Source organism: Odocoileus virginianus, chromosome 3, assembly GCF_023699985.2.
Source record: "Odocoileus virginianus isolate 20LAN1187 ecotype Illinois chromosome 3, Ovbor_1.2, whole genome shotgun sequence".
Taxonomy (NCBI): Eukaryota; Metazoa; Chordata; class Mammalia; order Artiodactyla; family Cervidae; genus Odocoileus; species Odocoileus virginianus.
In genome coordinates this window covers 46,084,840-46,104,956 of record NC_069676.1, presented here as the reverse complement: position 1 = coordinate 46,104,956, position 20,117 = coordinate 46,084,840, and the positions used below count along the sequence as shown (strand labels likewise).

The following is a 20,117-nucleotide window of genomic DNA, read 5'->3' as shown; positions in this document are numbered from 1 at the left end:
GTTGCACACATAATTTATGTACTTTCTCATGTTATGTTTCCTAATCTGTATGAACATTAGTAGTTTAAAACTGATACATTGACTCTGTGTAGCCTAGTCCATTTTATATATTTATTTGCTGATATTTCTTAAAAATAACTATGCAAATATAGTAAAATTTTAACAAGTTTTTTATTGACATATAGTTGATTTATAATATGGTGTTTCAAGTGTACAGCAAAGTGATTCAATTATATGTATATATATTTTTGTCCAGATTTTTTCCTGGTTATTACAAGATATTGAATATAGTTCTCTGTGCTATACAGTAAATCCTTGTTGTTTGTCTGTTTTATATGTAGGGTTGTGTATCTGTTAATCTCAATTTATCCCTCCGTTCTCCCCCTTTCACCTTTCATAACCATAAGTTTGTTTTCTATGTCTGTGAGTCTGTTTTTATTTTATAGATATATTCTTTTGTATTATTTTTTATATTCCACATATAAGCGATATCATAATAGTATTTGTCTTTGTTTATATGACTTATTTCACTTAGCATAATGCCCAATCTATCCATGTGCTGCAGATGACAAAATCTGTTCTTTTTTTATGACTAAGTAGGATTCCATTGTATATATGTGTGTATGTATGTATACATGTACCACATCTTCTTTATCCATTCATCTGTTCATGAACCTTTAGGTTTCTTCCATATCTTGGCAATTGTAGATAATGCTATTATGAATATTGGGGTTTGTGTATCTTTTCAAATTAGTGTGGTTTTTTTTTTTTTTTTAATATGTACCCAGGAGTGGAATTTCTGGGTCATATGGTAGTTCTGACTTTTAGGCTTTTTGGAAACCTCCATACTGTTTTCCATAGTGGCTGCACAAATTTACATTCCCACCAACAGTGTGCTGCTGTTGTTTAGTCACTTAGTTGTGTCCAACTTTTTTGCATTCTCATAGACTGTATCCTGCCAGGCTCCTTTGTCCATGGGATTTCCCAGGCAGGAATACTCGAGTGGGTTGCCATTTCCTTCTTCAGGGGATCTTCCCAACACAGGGATCGAACCCACATCTCCTGCATTGACAGGCAGATTCTTTACCACTGAGCCACCAGGGAAGCCCTAATAGTTTATTTGGGTTCCCTTTTCTTCACATCCTCACCAACATTTGTTAATTTGTATTCTTTTTTAAAAAAATTAATTTCATTTTTATTGAAGGATAATTAATTTGTGTTCTTTTTGATGATAGCCATACTGATAGGTATGAGGTTTCTCTTTGTGGCTTTGATTTGTGTTTCCCTGATGATTAGTGATATTGTATTGAGTGATTATCTTTTATTTGATTCTTTGTGAAATGTCTATTGTGCACGTATCCACTAGTATTCTGTTGATAACCTAATCTAATAAAAAAGAGGAAGAAAATTTTTCTGGGAGGATGAATTTGGAAAAATACAGGAATGTAAGCCCTATGAAAAAGTAAAACATGGCACAAGGCTTCAGTAAAAGATTGATGGAGTGAGTAGTTGAGAATTAGAACTTTTTGAGAATTTGTTGTAAGTTAAAGAAGGAGCTCACCAGAAATCACAAATTAAATGGTGACAAGAATGATGTTAGATTTATAAATTTTCTTCACATCAACATACATCAACATGTCAGTGGATAACAGGTATTAAAAGTAAAATGAATGTTTCTAAATAGGTCACAAATTTACTAAACTTAGAGAGTGCTCATCTTCCTGAGGAAAATATACCAGATTTAACTTTTATAATGAAACAGCAACTCATAATCAAAATGAAAAATCAACACATCATTGTAGCGGAATATCAGAAAAATATCTGATAGCCTAGTTGACATTGAAACACTCTCTGGGGAAAGCTTGATTTGCCATATTTGTTTTTTTTTTCTGCAAAAGTCACTAACTTTCAGCTCATCTGAAACTGCTAGGAAGAAACTGATGGCTACACTGTTCTTTGTGCACATATATGTGATTCCCGTCCTGCCCCCCCCACCTTTTCCTGATTTCAGAAATGAAAATGATGAAATGATTTCATTTAAATATAAAAAAATTAGGTACTTTACTTGAGGGTATCAGCATGAAAGCATTTCGCTAAGAATAATTCATTCATGAATAATAGATTCAAGGGATTAGATCTGATAGAGTGTACAGGAGGCAGTGATCAAAACCATCCCCAAGAAAAAGAAATGCAAAAAAGGCAAAAGGTTGTTTAAGGAGTCCTTACAAGTAGCTGAGAAAAGAAAAGGGAAATGAGAAAAGGGAAGATACACCCATCTGAATGCAGAGCTCCAAAGAATAGCAAGGAGAGATAAGAAAGTCTTCCTACAAGTGATCAATGCAGAGAAATAGAGGAAAACAATAGAATGGGAAAGACTAGCGATCTTGTCAAGAAAATTAGAGATACCAAGGGAACATTTAATGCAAAGATGGGCACAGTAAAGGACAGAAATGGTGTAGACCTAACAGAAGCAGAAGATATTATGAAGAGGTGGCTAGAATACACAGAAGAACTATACAAAAAAGATCTTAATGACCCAAATAACCATGATGGTGTGATCACTCACCTAGAGCCAGACATCCTGGAATGTGAAGTCAAGTGGGCTTTAGGAAGCATCACTGCGAACAAAGCTAGTGGAGGTGAAGGAATTCCAGCTGAGGTACTTCAGATCCCAAAAGATGATGCTGTGAAAGTGCTACACTCAATATGGCAGCAAGTTTGGAACACTCATCAGTGGCCATAGGACTGGAAAAGGTCAGTTTTCATTCCAATGCCAAAGAATGTTCAAACTACAACACAGTTGCACTCATCTCAAATGCTACTAAAGTAATGCTCCAAATTCTCCAAGCCAGGCTTCAACAATACGTGAACCAAGAACTTCCAGATGTTCAAGCTGGATTTAGAAAAGGCAGAGGAACCAGAGATCAAATTGCCAACATCCATTGGATCATTGAAAAAGCAAGAGAGTTCCAGAAAAACATCTACTTTTGCTTTATTGACTATGTGAAAGCCTTTGACTGTATGGATCACAGCAAACTGTGGAAAATTCTGAAAGAGATGGGAATACCAGTCTACCTTACGTGCCTTCTGAGAAATCTGTATGCAGGTGAAGAAGCAGCAGTTAGAACTGGACATGAAACAATGGACTGGTTCCAAATTGGAAAAGGAGTACGTCAAGGCTGTTTAATGTCACTGTATTTAACTTATATGCAGAGTACATCATGTGAAATGCCGGGCTGGGTGAAGCACAATCTGGAATGAAGATTGCCAGGAGAAATAACAATAACCTCAGATATGCAGATGACACCACCCTTATGGCAGAAAGTGAAGAGGAACTAAGGAGTCAAAGAGGAGAGTGAAAAAGCTGGTTTAAAACTCAACATTAAAAAAACGAAGATCATGGCATCTGGTCCCATCACTTCATGGATTGGGAAACAGTGAGTGACTTTAATTTTTTGGGCTCCAAAATCACTGCACATGGTGACTGCAGCCATGAAATTAAAAGACAGTTGCTCCTTGGAAGAAGAGCTGTGACAAACCTAGGCAGCATATCAAAAAGCAGAGACATTACTTTGCCGACAAATGTCTGTCTAGTCAAAGCTGTGGTTTTTCTAGTAATCATGTATGGATATGAGAGTTGGACCACAAAGAAGGCTGAGCACTGAAGAATTCATACTTTTGAACTGTGATGTTGGAGAAGACTCTTGAGAGTCCCTTGGACAGTAAGGAGATCCAACCAGTCAATCCTAAAGGAAATCAATCCTGAATATTCATTGGAAGGACTGATGGTGAAGCTCCAGTACTTTGGCCACCTGATGTGAAGACTCATTAGAAAAGACCCTGATGCTTGGCAAGATTGAAGGCAGGAGGAGAAGGGGACGACAGAGGATGAGATGGTTGGATGGCATCACTGACTCGATGGACATGAGTTTGAACAGGCTCCGGGAGATGGTGAACGACAGGGAAACCTGGTGTGCTGCAGTCCATGGGGTCACAAAGAGTCGGACATGACTGATCAACTGAATAGAACTGAATTCATTCATGAAAAGTAGCAAAATATTGGCAGTTAAAAAAACCTTTTTTTAAACTAGAGAGGTTATGTGTGCCAAGCCAGGATTGTTAGTGTCTGATAAAGCAGTTGTGCAATTTGCTACTGATGTGTGAAGGGAGACCTGAAGATTATTGGATGCATGGTAAATGGTGTTCATTTGGTTTCCTGCAGACAATCCTGATAATATTAACCTGATAGACCTTCTTTCTTCCTCTTGTTGGTTAGAGTTTGTGTTGGCACATTTTACAGAGTATTTTCATAAAACTAATTTAAATTTACTTTTAAAAATGATTCTTTTCATTAAGGAATCACATGCATACAGAAAAGTTCACAAATCATAAGGTCATTGAATTACTCTATGAACTCAAATTTGTATAATCATATTTGTATAATCATTAGCATAATCACACAACAGTTCTTGCTCCTGTCCCTTCTCAAGTGCTACCAATCTCTCTCCTCCCACGGTAGCCACTATCTAACTTTGATTATTGTACATTAGTTTTTTCCTCTTACTGACTTTTTTCCTTAGAAAATTGACTTTACTGAGATGTATTTTTCACACAATAAAATGTATTCATTTTATAAGTGCTGATAGTCGCTCAGTCGTGTCTGACTCTTTGCGATCCCATGGACTATAGCCTGCCAGGCTCCTCTGTCCGTGGAATTCTTCAGCAAGAATACTGGATTGGGTGGCCATTCCCTTCTCCAGAGGATCTTGGATCTTCTTGACCAGGGATCAAGCCCGGATCTTTTGCTTTGTAGGCAGATTCTTTATCATGTGCGCCCTTGATGTATCTATTAACAATCATAGCAGTCAAGATAGAGACTGTTTCTACCTCTTCCCTTGCTGCTTTATTATAGCTCTCTCCCTGCTCCCTGCAATTTCTGGCCCCAAGCAATTGCTGATCTGCATTCTGTCACTACATAGGCATAGAATTTTGCCTGTTTTAGAATTTCATATAAATGGAATCTCATAGAGTAGGTACTCTTGTATTTGGCTCTTTTTGCTTTGTATAATGTTTTTTGAGATTCATATTATTGCATGTGTCAGTTATTCAAGACTTTTATTTTAAAAAATTCTAAGTATATTTCATTGTAGGGATATTCCATACTTTGTTTATGCAATTACCTATAGGTTGTTTATGCAGTCAACCTATAATGGAGTTGATGACTATTTTTGGCTCTTTTGAATAAAGCTGCTATGCTTGTAGAAGTCTTTTTATGGACTTAAACTTTAATTTCTTTTGAGTAAATACCCAAAAGTACAGTTGCTGGGTCACATAGTAGGTTGTGTTTTTTTTTTTTTCCCATTTATTTTTATTAGTTGGAGGCTAATTACTTTACATACATTGAAATGAATTAGCCATGGATTTACATGTATTCACCATCCCGGTCCCCACTCCCACCTCCCTCTCCACCCCATCCCTCTGGGTCTTCCCAGTGCACCAGGCCTGAACACTTGTCTCATGCATCCAACCTGGGCTGGTGATCTGTTTCACCCTAGATATACATGTTTCGATGCTGTTCTCTTGAAACATCCCACCCTCGCCTTCTCCCACAGAGTCCACAAGTCTGTTCTGTACATCTGAGTCTCTCTTTCTTTTTTAAAAATTAATTTATTTATTTTAATTGGAGGCTAAAATTACTTTACAATATTGTAGTGGTTTTTGCCAAACATCGACATGACTCAGCCAGCCATGGGCACAGATGTGTTCCCCATCCAAAAGCCCCCGCCCACCTCCCTCCCCATCCCATCCCCCAGGGTCATCCCAGTGCACCAGCCCTGAGCACCCTGTGTCATGCATCAAACCTGGACCGGCGATTCACCTCACGTGTGATAATATACACGTTTCAACGCTACCCTCTCAAATCATCCCACCCTTGCCTTCTCCCACAGAGTCCAAAAGACTGTTCTTTACATCTGTGTCTCTTCTGCTGTCTCGCATACAGGGTAGTCATTACCATCTTTCTAAATTCCCTATATATGTGTTAGTATACTGTATTGGTGTTTTTTCTTTCTGACTTACTTCACTCTGTATAACAGGCTCCAGTTTCATCCACCTCATTAGAACTGATTCAAATGCATTCTTTTTAATGGCTGAGTAATATTCCATTGTGTTTATGTACCACAGCTATCTTATCCATTCGCCTGCCGATGGACATCTGGGTTGCTTCCATGTCCTGGCTATTGTAAACAGTGCTGCAATGAACATTGGGGTGCACATGTCTCTTTTCAGTTCTGGTTTCCTTGGTGTGTATGCCTAGCAGTGGGATTGCTGGGTCGTATGGCAGTTCTATTTTCCACACTGTTCTCCATAGTGGCTGAACTAGTTTGCATTCTCCCCAACAGTGTAAGAGGGTTCATTTTTCTCCACACTGTCTCCAGCATTTATTGTTTGTAGACTTTTTGATAGCAGCCATTCTGACTGGTGTGAGATGGTACCTCATTGTGGTTTTGATTTGCATTTCTCTGATAATGAGTGATGGTGAGCATCTTTTTATATGTTTGTTAGCCATCTGTATGTCTTCGTTGGAAAAATGTGTCTTTAGTTCTTTGGCCCATTTTTTGATTGGGTCTTTTATTTTTCTGGAATTGAGCTGCAGGAGCTGCTTGCATATTTTTGAAATTAGTTGTTTGTCCGTTGCTTCATTTGCTATTCTTCCATTCTGAAGGCTGTCTTTTCACCTTGCTTATAGTTTCCTTCATTGTGCAAAAGTTTTTAAGTTTAATTAGGTCCCATTTGTTTATTTTTGCTTTTATTTCCATTACTCTGGGAGGTGGGTCATAGAGGATCCTGCTGTGATTTATGTCAGAGAGTGTTTTGCCTATGTTTTCCTCTAAGAGTTTTATAGTTTTTGGTCTTATGTTTAGATTGTTAATCCATTTTGAGTTTATTTTTGTGTATGGTGTTAGAAAGTGTTGTAGTTTCATTCTTTTGCAAGTGGTTGACCAGTTTTCCCAGCACCACTTGTTAAAGAGATTCTCTTTTCTCCATTGTGTATTCTTGCCTCCTTTGTCAAAGATAAGATGTCCATAGGTGTGTGGATTTATCTCTGGGCTTTCTATTTGTCCCATTGACCTATATTTCTGTCTTTGGGCCAGTACCATACTGTCTTGATGACTGTAGCTTTGTAGTATAGTCTGAAGACAGGCAGGTTGATTCCCCCAGTTCCATTCTTCTTTCTCAAGATTGCTTTGGCTATTGGAGGTTTTTTGTATTTCCGTACAAATTGTGAAATTATTTGTTATAGTTCTGTGAAAAATACCATTGGTAGCTTGATAGGGATTGCATTGAATCTATAGATTGAGTGGTGTACTCATTTTCACTATATTTATTCTTCTGATCCATGAACATGGTATATTTCTCCATCTATTTGTGTCCTCTTTGATTTCTTTCATCAGTGTTTTATAGTTTTCTATATATAGGTCTTTTGTTTCTTTAGGTAGATATATGCCTAAGTATTTTATTCTTTTCATTGCAATGGTGAATGGAATTGTTTCCTTAATTTCTCTTTCTGTTTTCTCATTTTTAGTGTATAGGAATGCAAGGGATTTCTGTGTGTTAATTTTATATCCTGCAACTTTACTATATTCATTGATTAGCTCTAGTAATTTTCTGGTGGAGTCTTTAGGGTTTTCTATGTAGAGGATCATGTCATTTGCAAACAGTGAGAGTTTTACTTCTTTTCCAATCTAGATTCCTTTTATTTCTTTTTCTGCTCTGATTGCTGTGACCAAAACATCCAAAACTATTTTAAATAGTAGTGGTGAGAGTAGGCATCCTTGTCTTGTTCCTGACTTTAGGGGAAATGCTTTCAATTTTTCACCATTGAGGATAATGTTTGCTATGGGTTTGTCATATATAGCTTTTATTATGTTGAGGTATGTTCCTTCTGTTCCTGCTTTCTGGAGGGTTTTTATCATAAATGGATGTTGAATTTTGTCAAACACTTTCTCTGCATCTATTGAGATAATCATATGGTTTTTATCTTTCAGTTTGTTAATGTGGTGTATTACATTGATTGATTTGCAGATATTGAAGAATCCTTGCATCCCTGGGATAAAGCCCACTTGGTCATGATGTATGATCTTTTTAATATGTTGTTGGATTCTGTTTGCTAGAATTTTGTTAAGGATTTTTGCATCTATGTTCATCAGTGATATTGGCCTGTGGTTTTCTTTTTTTTGTGGCATCTTTGTCTGGTTTTGTTATTAGGGTGATGGTGGCCTCATAGAATGAGTTTGGAAGTTTACCTTCCTCTGCAACTTTCTGGAAGAGTTTGAGGATAAGTGTTAGCGGTTCTTTAAATTTTTGGCAGAATTCAGCTGTGAAGCCATCTGGTCCTGAGTTTTTGTTTGCTGGAAGATTTCTGATTACAGTTTTGATTTCCATGCTTGTGATGGGTCTGTTAAGATTTTCTGTTTCTTCCTGGTTCAGTTTGGAAAGTTATACTTTTCTAAGAATTTGTCCATTTCTTCCAAGTTGTCCATTTTATTGGCATATAGTTGCTGATAGTAGTCTCTTATGATCCTTTGTATTTCTGTGTTGTCTATTGTGATTTCTCCATTTTCATTTCTAATTTTGTTGATTTGATTCTTCTCCCTTTTTTTCTTGATGAGTCTGGCTGATGGTTTGCCTCTTTTATTTATCTTCTCAAAGAACCAGCTTTTAGTTTTGTTGATTTTTGCTATGGTCTCCTTTGTTTCTTTTTCATTTATTTCTGCCCTAATTTTTGTGATTTCTTTCCTTCTACTAACCCTTGGGTTCTTCATTTCTTCCTTTTGTAGTTGCTTTAGGTGTTGAGTTAGGTTATTTATTTGACTTTTCTCTTGTTTCTTGAGGTAAACTTGTATTGCTATGAACCTTCCCCTTAGCACTGCTTTTACTGAGTCCCATAGGTTTTGGGTTGTTGTGTACATAATAGGTTTTATAAGAAAGCTGCCCAACTGGCTTCCAGGGTGGTTGGAACATTTTACATTCCCACCAGCATTATGTGAATGTTCTATTTGCTTTACATCCTTACCTACACTTTAATTTTCAGGATTTTAATGTGGGTTTCAAGTTGTATGTTCGATAGCTGTGGTAAAAATGAGTTTATTATCTATGTTTTTATAGGTATCAGTAGATGGTGTGGTTTAAAATTTGCTAAGAAAAATCTGTTACCAGCACAGTGAATGATATGGCCTGAATTTTTGTTTCTAATTTGCCTTTTCGTTTTGTAGCTTGAGAATATCCTCTGAGTAGTGCATGTACTATTATGTTTGGCATGGAGCACAGGGCCAGCATTGAGGCCTCCATAGTGTCCTAGGTGGATACTTTTGTTTGGCCCAGTAGTCAGTTTTTTTTTCCCTTCAGGCTTAAAATAGGTCAGTGTTCCTCCAGGTAAGCACCAGATGAAGTAGTTGCGCTTCTACCCCCACCCACCCCCCCCCACCCCCCAAACACACAAAGGAACTAACACACAAAACAGACAATAAGTATATTAAGGGTCTTCTGTGAAAAAGAGTTTCTTTGAAAAATTAGAAAAATAAAAACTTAGTGCATGCTCTCCTGGGTGTATCAAGGTAGTGTAAATGTGGAGTTTTCACCACATTTTGTAGTCATTTAGTATTGAAAATTTTACATCTAATTTTTTTCTTTGATTACAGTGCCCATACATCACCCATCAGCATCTTACCAGCCTCTGCAGAGTAAGTAGTATACTTATAGAAGACAGCTTAAAAAGCTTTTAAAAATATTAATAAGCTATAGAAAGTAAAAGCATATATTTATTGTAAATACTTACTTTAGAGGAGAGACTATACATAAGGTAGTGAAACTGGTTAGTATTTTATATACTTTAGTCAGAACAAATGAAGAAGGAAGGCATTGCTCTGATATACTTTTTTTCAGATGATTTTTTTTAATCTTCTGAAATGACTGAACATCAATAGAGCTTTTTTTTAGTAAAGGTTCCCTGCCCCACCCCTTTCCCCCCAAATGACTGCTTTATTTATGTTGACTAGGGTGCACGGCATGTGGAATCTTAGTTCTCCAACCAGGGATTGAACCTGTGCTTCCTGCAGTGGAAATGCAGAGTCCTAATCACTGGACCACTGGGGAATTCCCTGAGAAGTCTTTTTAGATGGCTTTATATGTTGTAGTGAGGAATGGATTACTGGGACAAGTGATCATTCCTGCGTCAGTATTAATATTGACATGATTGATTTGTGTAATGTCTGGGCAAATTTCATTTTAAAGTTTAAGCAATTATCATGTATTCCTTTTCTGTATTTGTTTTTCCACTGTAGCCTGTTCATTTAAATACCATTGTATATTTTTTATACCTGGTTGTATATTTTAAAGTTTGTGTTTATGTGACCAAATAATCTAGTTTGGGTGACTGCTTCTCACTAAAATGTGTTCTGTTTTATAGCATTTTAGAAAGAACAATTAGAGCAGCTGTGGAACAGCACCTTTTTGATCTGCAGAGCAGCATAGATCATGATCTTAAGAACTTACAGCAGCAAAGTCTGGTGTGTAATAATGAAGCAGGAAGTGTTAATTGTGATGGGGAAGGATCTAATAACCAGTAAGAAACTTTTAAAACATTTGACTATTTTTTGTTGAATTATAAAATTGTTTCACCTCTTAAAAAACAGTTTTTTCTTTAATGATAGTGTCTCATCTTACTTGAGCATTTCTGAAAGTGTGAAAAATGACTTTGTATATACTTGCTTATAAATTGTATATACTTCACATTAAAAATCTCATAAGTCTTCTGTTAAGATAGTAGACATTGAGTCCAACAAAGCCTGTGAACACCAGATGAAGTAGCGGGCATAATTACCTTTAGGATCTATGTTATGTGAAAAATAACTTTAAAAAGAATAGACCTATATTCTGTTTTCCAGATGGTCACACCATGGCATATAGTTTTCTAGATAGATAGGTACTGGGACAGCAGATTGACATCACTCGTAGTGCACATGGTCATTGAATGAATTGGTGAATGGAGTCATCCTTTGCTATTTAACTTGTTATCCTGTCTCCAGGCTTTGCCTTCCCTACACACTGTTGTTTTAGGTTAACTGTTAATAATTGGATTTGTGCAAGTTAAAAGTACCCTATGTAGTGTGGTGTGTGATGTTACTCCATTCTTCATCTGACTTGTTATCTTTAAGTGATGAAAGCTTCATCTCCTTTCCTGTTACCTCAGCCCTAGAGGTGCTTTCTTCTGAGTCCACAGATGATTTTTATAGTTTGCATTGGTCAGTTTTTGTTTTGGGGGCAGATCTATAGAGCGGCATAGATCATGATCTTAAGAAAGACGTACCCAAATTTGGAGAATTCATAGGAAGGCCAAAAAAAAAAAAAAAAAAATAGGTAGCTAGGTAGAATTTTGTTTTTGTGTTAAGAATTAGATTTTTAAAAGGCCAAATATGTCAAAACACCAGACTAGCTATCACATATGAAACTGAGAAATTAATGGATATAAATACCAATGCTGGGACTATGTTTATGGAATACCAGATTGTACAACCACAGGTGTGCCATATAATCTGCATGGATGGCATCACCACCAGCCTGTGCAGCGATATGATGGCCCTGATTTGTGTGCTTTGAAGGCATTATTTGAGCTATACAAGTGGATCTGTAGGAAATATTTGAGTTGAATATGAAGGAAAGAAGCAGTATCTAAATGGTAGAAATAGTAGAAAAATGTTTCGAAGGATATAATATAAGCAGATTTCTTGGAGTTTGCCCTTTTGGCTTAGCTAGAGATCCTGAAAACCTATGTCTATGCTCAGATATTATAGAAATACTCATACTCTTATGGTTGAATTCTCATATTGTCTGGTCTCTTATAAACAACCTGCAGTGTTTTACATATTCTAAATTATATAAGATGAAAAAATCTGCAGTAGGATGCTATTCCTGTTGTAGTTGAAAAGGTGTTGAACTCTATGTTGCCTAGAGCTAGACTTGGGTTTTAATCTGCAAACAGGTCGTTATTATGATTTAGAGTGTGTGTTTGTAAGGGAGATCATTATTTTGATGCATAAATTATTTTTAAAGCCATTCATTTGCTTGTGAAAATATTCAAATTGGATAATAAATAAGATAGTTCCTCACAACATCCCATGGAGGGACAGAAATAAACTTTGAACCCTCTATAATCTCACTTGACATGCTAAATAAACTGAATCTTTATGAAAAAGGTACACTTTCTACCACAAGGAGAAGTTTCAGATTGTTACTTTTATTTATTTATTTAAAAGGCATTACATATTCAACATGTGGCCTGATCTGACTTTTTAATCTTCATTACTAGGGTTGATATTGCTGATGGTATTATTAATGCCAGTGAACATAACAGAGACTGTTCAGAACCTGTGGCTAGCACTAATTTAGACAATGAAGTTATGCAGCAAGATTTTGTATTTGAGGATGAAGAAAATAACCAGGTAAGAAATGTAGGGTCTTAAAAATGTCTGTGTTAAGTGTGCTAGATCAACAGTCCCCCACCTTTTTGGCACTAGGGACTGGTTTCATGGAAGAGAGTTTTTCCATGGATTTGGTGGTTCAGGTGGTGATGAGAGCAGTGGCGGATGAAGCATTGCTCGCTTGTCCTCCTGCCACTCACCTCTGCTGTGAGGTGATCCTTACAGGCCAGGATCCTAAACAGACCGAGGCCCAGGGGGTGGAGACCCATGTATGTACTAGATTACAGTTCTCATTGCTTCATGTGTTCCTTTGATACCAGAAAACATAGTTCACTGTCTTTGCTGATACATGTGTTCGCCTTGATTCCAAGTCCCAAGAACATACATTCTTTCAGTGGGGATCAGGAACCATCATTGAATAGAGAAGTAGATACAGAATACCTTATTTTTAAATAATTTTCTGGAAGGAAACAAATTACAGTGTCACCTGAGGTGACTGGTGGTTTTATGGTTGAATTTTGTTCTTTTAAAGCCGTGTATGTCCCAGATATTTTCTGAAGAACATGGAATGTTTACATAATTATGGAAAACCCATGAACGTCATTTAAGAAGTAAATTATTTTCACTGTCAACAATTTTTATTTTTATTTTTATTTTTTATTTTTTTTTTTTTTTGTTTTTTTTTAAATTTTTATTAGTTGGAGGCTAATTACTTTACATCATTACAGTAGTTTTTGTTATACATTGATATGAATTAGCCATGGATTTACATGTACTCCCCATCCCAGTCCCCCCTCCCACCTCCCTCTCCACCCGATCCCTCTGGGTCTTCCCAGTGCACCAGGCCCGAGCACTTGTCTCATGCACCCAACCTAGGCTGGTGATCTGTTTCACCCTAGATAATATACATGTTTCAATGCTGTTCTCCTGAAACATCCCACCCTCGCCTTCTCCCAGAGTCCACAAGTCTGTTCCATACATCTGAGTCTCTTTTTCTGTTTTGTCAACAATTTTTAATAATAACATTTTAAAAATAATTTCAGTGAGTGTACAAAGCATTTTTCTAAGACATGTTTCAAAATTTTGTTAACACTTTTTAAAATCAGATACTTAATGGATGAGGAAATTTTCTTCAGCATGTTTTCATTCTAAATCATATGCTAACATACATATAGTAAGGAATCAAAGATTTGTGTTTAGGCTTTGCCTGTTAATAGCAGTATAACTTTGACAAAGTTACCTAGCTTTTCTGAGTTGTTTTTTGTTTTTCTTTATATAAGTGGGAGGTAATACCCATTCTAGAGGATTGTTATAAATATCCAAAGAAGTAAAAGTATAAACCTATTTTATGAACTGGAAAACATTTCACAGAATTTAAGCTACTCCTGGACTTAGTTTTATTGGACTCTGTGTCCAATAAAACTATGTAACTAGTGTGTATGTAACTAGTATTCTTACTTTCTTTCACTGGCATATTAGATTAATCTCTTTTCATCTGTTCATGGTTATTGATTCTGTTCTTGTCTGTTTGCTCCACTGATAACACTGTCTTCACTTGGCTTTCAGGATATCTTCCTCCTCTTGTTTTTTTTTCCTCCTTGACTGCCTGTTGTATCCCTTTGCTGATTGCTTTTTGTGTTCTGAAATTTAGTATAGTCCAGGGCCCAGTTTTCTCAAGTCACTAATTTTCATTTACTCCATTGGTAATTTCACTTAGTCTAATGGTTTTAAATACCATCTCTCAGCTAAACGCTCCCAAGTTTATACCCTAGTCCAGATCTCTCGCACCTTTAGATTCCTATACCTAGAAGTTCTGCTCAACGTTGAATATCTTTGTTCAGTCGCTAAGTTGTGTCCAACTCTTTGCAATCCCATGGACTGTAGCACACCAGGCTTCCCTGTCCTTCACTGTCTGCCTGAGTTTGCTCAAACTCACGTCCATTGAATCAGTGATGCCATTCAGTCATCTCATCCTCTGTCGCCCCCTTCTCCTCTTGCTCTCAATCTTTTCCTAGCATCAGGGTCTTTTCCAGTGAGTCGGCTCTTCATATCAGGTGGCCGAAGTATTGGAGCTTTACCTTCAGCATCAGTCCTTCCAATGAATATTCAGGGTTGATTTCCTTTGGAATTGACTGGTTTGATCTCCTTGCAGTCCACAGGACTCTCAAGAGTCTTTTCCAACACCACAATTCGAAAGTGTCAGTTCTTCAGCATTCAGCCTTCTTTATCATCCACCTCTTACATATGTATATGACTGCTGGAAAAACCATAGCTTTGACTATGTGGACCTTTACTGACAAAGTGATATCTCTGCTTTTTAATATGCTGTCTAGGTTTGTCATATCTTTCCTTCCAATGAGCAAGCGTCTTTTAATTTTGTGGCTGCAGTCACCATCTGCAGTGATTTTGAAACTGAAGAAAATGAAAACTGTCACCATTTCTACTTTTCCCCCATCTATTTGCCATGAAGCAATGGGACCGAATGCCATGAACTTTGCTTTTTCAATGTTGAGTTTTAAGCCAGCTCTTTCACTCCCCTCTCACCTTCATCAAGACACTATTTAGTCCTCTTCACATTCTGCCACTAAAGTGGTATCTCTGTATCTGAGGTTGTTGATATTTCTCCTGGCAATCTTGAATATCTTGACATCTTAATTAAACATCTTAATATCATAAAGCATATTTTTTTTTAAAAGACTCATTTATTTGTTTATTTTTGGCTGTATGGGTCTTTGTTGCTGTGTGGGCTTTTCTCTAGTTTTGGCCAGTGAGGATTACTCTCCAGTTGTGGTGTGTAGGCTTCTCATTGCAGTGGCTTCTCTTGCTGCAGAGCATGGATTCTAGGGTGTGCAGGCTCCAGTAGTTTCCATGTGTGCGCTCAGTAATTGTGGTTCTCAGGCTCTAGAGCCTGGGCTCATGGGCTCAGTTACCCTGAAGCATGTGGCCTCTTCCTGGAGCAGGGATTGAATCTGGACCACCAGGGACCACTGGACCACCAGGGAAGCCCTGATAAACATCTTATAAACATTTATAAGCATCTTAACATGCCTAACAAGCTGCATGGCAAGGTTTAAAACAAATTCCACACCTTTATTATAAGCTAAATGCTTGCATAAATTTGACTATAAACTAAATGCTTGCATAAATTTGGCTGTTTCTCTTTCCTTCATCAACCATGAATGAGAGTTTCTCTTGCTCCAGTGTTTGGGATTTTGGCCATGCTAATAGGTGTCCAGTGTTATCTCGTTGATACAGTTTACAGTTCCCTCATGACATAGTGTTCAGCATCTTTTCATATGCTTTTTTGCCATCTGAATATCTTTGCTGAATTTAGGTCTCTTGTTCAGTTTTTGATGTAGTTGTTTTCTGAGTTTTAAAAGTTCTTTATTTGAGTAAGTCTATTATCAGATATAAAATATCAGGTCTTTTGCAAATTAGTATTTTTTTAAATGTACTAATCTGTAGAAAATCTTAAGGATTTTTGTATTGATATGACGAGATTGATCTTTCAAGTTATAACAAGTTGTATAGTAATTTGTACTGTTTGAGAGTGGAAACCATCGGTAAATCAGTAGCCTGATTTGAGTTCACATCAAAATATCTGATGTTATTAGTAAATTTCTCATAATGTGCTGTGCCAAGATGCTTCAGTCATGTCCAACGCTTTTCGACCTTGTGGACTGTAACCTACCAGGCTCCTCTGTCCATGGGATTTTCCAGGCAAGAATACTGGAGTGGGTCTCTGTGCAGAGGATGTTCCTGACCCAGGGATTGAACGTCTCCTGTGGCTCCCACAATATAGGCATTCTTTACTGGTGAGCCACTGGGGAAACCCAGATGTCTTATAAAATCAATTCATTTCTGGATTAGCAGACCTTCATGGCTGGCACCCTGCCAAATTTGCGATTATTTATATCTTCTGAACCCTAAGAAATTGCTGGAATTTAAGTACCTCCTTTCAGAAGTGAAGGCCAGAAGTATTTGGGACGCTCTAGCAGACAACCAAGAGGAAGAAATAGCTATCAATTGGACTTGAATTGTTATGAGACTTCACTTTCCTTTTTTAAACAGAAATACTCAATACCTCTGACAGGCAACAACCATTCAATAATGTGTTTTTTTAAATCAGTCTATCTTTTTAAAACAGTTTCTCTTTTAAAATTAAAAAAATTGAGGTATAGTTGACATATTACATTAGTTTCAAGTGCATAACATTCAGTACATGTATATATTGTGATATGATCACAAGTCTAGTTATTAATATCTGTTACCACAGTTAAAATTTTTTTCTTGTGATGAGTCTTTTAAGATCTACTCTCAGCAGCTTTCACATATATAATATAGTATTATTAACTGTAGTTACAGTGATGTATATTATAGTTCTGTATCTTATTTATTTTATAACTGAAAAGTTTATACCTTTTGACTACTTTCACCCATTTTCCCCACTACTAACCCTCACCTCTGGCAACCACCACATATGTTTTCTATATAGATGTTTGACTTTATCTTAAAATTCCACATAAAACTGAAATCATATGGCATTTGTCTTTGTCTAACTTATTTCACTTAGTCACAATGCCTTCAAGGTCCGTCCATGTTATTGGAAGTGGCAGGATGCCGTTTTTTTTTTAAATGGCTGAATAATATTCCATTGTGTGTGTATATATGCGTGTATGTGTGTTATATATGTATACACACCCACACAGAAAATTATTCAGCTATTTATCTATTGAGGGATGCTTAGGTTGTTTCTGTATCTTGATTATTGTAAATAATACTGCAATAAACATGGGGGTGTTTATTGGTGCATAAACATGCACCTATCTTTTTGAGGCAGCATTTTTTTTTTCCTTCACATAAATATCCAGAAATGGAACTGCTAGTAAACATATGGTAGTTCTATTTTTAATTCTTTGAGGAGCCTCCATACCATTTTCCTTAGTGGCTGTCAATTTACATTTCCATCTGCAAAACACGAGGGTTCCTTTTTATCCACATCCTCACCGGCACTTACTTTGTGTTGTCTTTTTGATGATAGCCATTCTAATGGGTGTGAGGTAGTACCTCACTTTGGGTTTGATTTGCATTTTCTTGATGGTTAGTGATGTTGAGCATCTTTTCATGTACTTGTTGGCCATCTGTACTTCGTTTTTGAGAAAAGGTCTATTTAGATGTTCTGCCCATTTTTAAATTGTATTATTTGTTTTTTGCTATTGAGTTTTATGAGTTCTTTATATATTTTGGAGGTTAACTCCATATCCAGATACATGATTTTGCAAGTATTTTCTCCCTTTCTGTAGGTTATTTTTTCATTTTGTTGATGGTTCATCTGCCGTGGAGACCTCATCACTTTTGACCACATTAATTCAGTGAAAGAAATTGGGCTAGAATGAAGAATATTTAATATATTTTTATATAACCTTTAGAAATTGTGGATCATTATGATGTATATAATATTGTATATAAACTATACCTCAATTAAAACATTTTTTTTTAAGTCTCCATAACCTAACTGATGGGGCTTTCCAGGTGGTGCAGTGGTAAAGAATCTGCCTGTCAATGCAGGAGACACAAGAGACACAGGTTTGATCTCTTGAGTTGGGAAGATCCCCTGGAGTAGGAAATGGCAACCCACTCCATCCTCTTGCCTGGGAAATTCTATGAGCAGAAGAGCCTGGAGGGTTACAGTCCATGGGATTGCAAAAAATTGGACATGACTGAGCACATACCTTTCACATTTAATCTAACTGACAGAAAAATACAATGAGTTGGCAGCTCATTTAAATGGAAAGTTGTTAATCAAAAAATTTTTTTTCTGCTTAACACACAGCAGAATTTTGCTCCAATGTGTTTTTGTATCTGTTCAACTATAAAATCAGGTTGGAGACTACAGTTTCAAGTTTTCTGGATAATCTAAATCTTTAGATTCTAAAGTTCTGTAGCTTTATTTCTGCCATCTGGTGGTTGAAAATGCTTTAGTAAGTTTTCTTATAAGCAGATGAAATGTATAGAATAAAGTGGGGATAGTTAGCTTATCTAAAAGAAGTAGCTGCCATACTTGAGCAAAACTAGGTCAGTGGAGATGGAAAGGTGAGCGGCTAAGCTGTGTGGAAGTATCAATGGTGGATGGCTAAGAAATGGATGGAGACCGAGGAAATTACTGGTCTTTAATTAGCTCCTGTCAGTAAGCCCTGACAGCCCCCTAATACCTTGGCAATATGATTGTGCTGTAGCTGCTGCTCCCACTGTTGTCGCCATTGCCACCACCTTTTTTCACCAAAGGGCTCTAGCTTTCCTGAATTGAGACCAGCGTGCCTTACATTCCTTTATGAGGACTCTGATGTTTGTGGAGAAGGGAGGGAAGACAGCACAGGCTGTTTTGTCATCTGATATTTTTAGAAAAAGAGCTTTTCTCTTCTTGTGTATAAAGGATTGAATATTTTATCTGGAATAAGTTCTGAGAAAGTAAAATTTTTCTAAGTGATGAAGTATATTTTACTTTCTAAGGAAAGTATTGCACATTCCCTGTATGTTAAATGAAGTCTGGCTGTATTCTAACATTACTTTAATAGCTTCTTTTTCTTTGTCCTGGGATATTGTACAGAGCACAGTTCTGCACTTGACTCTGAATTTCATCTCTGTTCTCCACTGCTGGACTGTCAGCTTTTGCTGCTGTAACTTCATTTTTTTGTGTGTGTGTTTTTTAAAATATTATCCCTAATTGAGATCTTGTTTAATACTTTTCACTATCTAAGAATTATGTTGCCTAAATCTGGGTGGAGGATATGTGGATATTATATCAGTGGTCATATTTTATTTCAGTTATTTCATAGTAAAAGGAATTATAGGTTAAATTAGGGTTGGTCATGTAATAGTTTGCTTTATAATAGAGCTTTATAGCTTTCTTATAAGTTCTTTCTTTTGATTGTCTGACAACAACCATAAGATAGGCACATAAGTAATTGTTACTGTCTTATTTTTCATCAGAAGGAAAGAACTGGGACTTGAATTTGGTGGAGTAAAGCAAAAAGGCTCATTTTAAATATTGAGCCTGTGTAATGGTTTTTCATGGTTCCTGAAACCTTCATATTTAAGACTGTAAAGCTATGTTCCAGAGCATGAAGGTTGCTGAAGTCTGATTTTTAGATCAGTGGTTCTATACACTGTGGGTCCCAAGGACCTCTTTATACTCTAGAAAATTATTGAGGGTCCCAGAAAACTTTTATTTAGGTAGGCATGTCTATCAGTATTTAGTATATTAGAAATTAAAACTGAGCAATTAAAATGCTTATTAATTCACTTAACATAATAAACTCACCCAAGGTAACATAAATAAGATTGCTTTTTCTTAATAAAAAGCAGCTATTTTTTTATTTTTTATTTTTAAAAGAAGATGTTTTGAGGCATGGCATTGTTATATATACTTACAGATCTTGCTACTGTCTTACTTAGAAGTCAGCTGGATTCTCATGTGTGCTGCTGCATTCTCTCTGTTGCTGTAGATTCTTTTGTTTCAAGTGCATGAGGCTAGTTAACTTCACAGAGATACATAGTTCAAAAAGAGTATTTTAATAACTTTTTACAGATTGTCTTTCACATTAAACAAAACTGCACAAGTAGTAGTTTCTTAAGGAT

The 20,117-nt window shown here is 36.5% G+C and overlaps 1 protein-coding gene across 11 annotated transcripts in view; it reads left to right on the top strand.

The window, feature by feature from the left end:
- FAM13B (family with sequence similarity 13 member B) overlaps positions 1-20,117 on the top strand; it is an 87,175-nt gene that overhangs the window by 44,651 nt on the left and 22,407 nt on the right. For all 11 annotated transcript variants that reach the window (XM_070465411.1, XM_070465410.1, XM_070465412.1 and 8 more), the window contains 3 exons: positions 9,702-9,743; positions 10,469-10,624; positions 12,368-12,500. In XM_070465411.1, the coding sequence (XP_070321512.1) occupies positions 9,702-9,743; positions 10,469-10,624; positions 12,368-12,500 (331 nt within the window). The remainder of the gene's footprint in view (positions 1-9,701; positions 9,744-10,468; positions 10,625-12,367; positions 12,501-20,117) is intronic.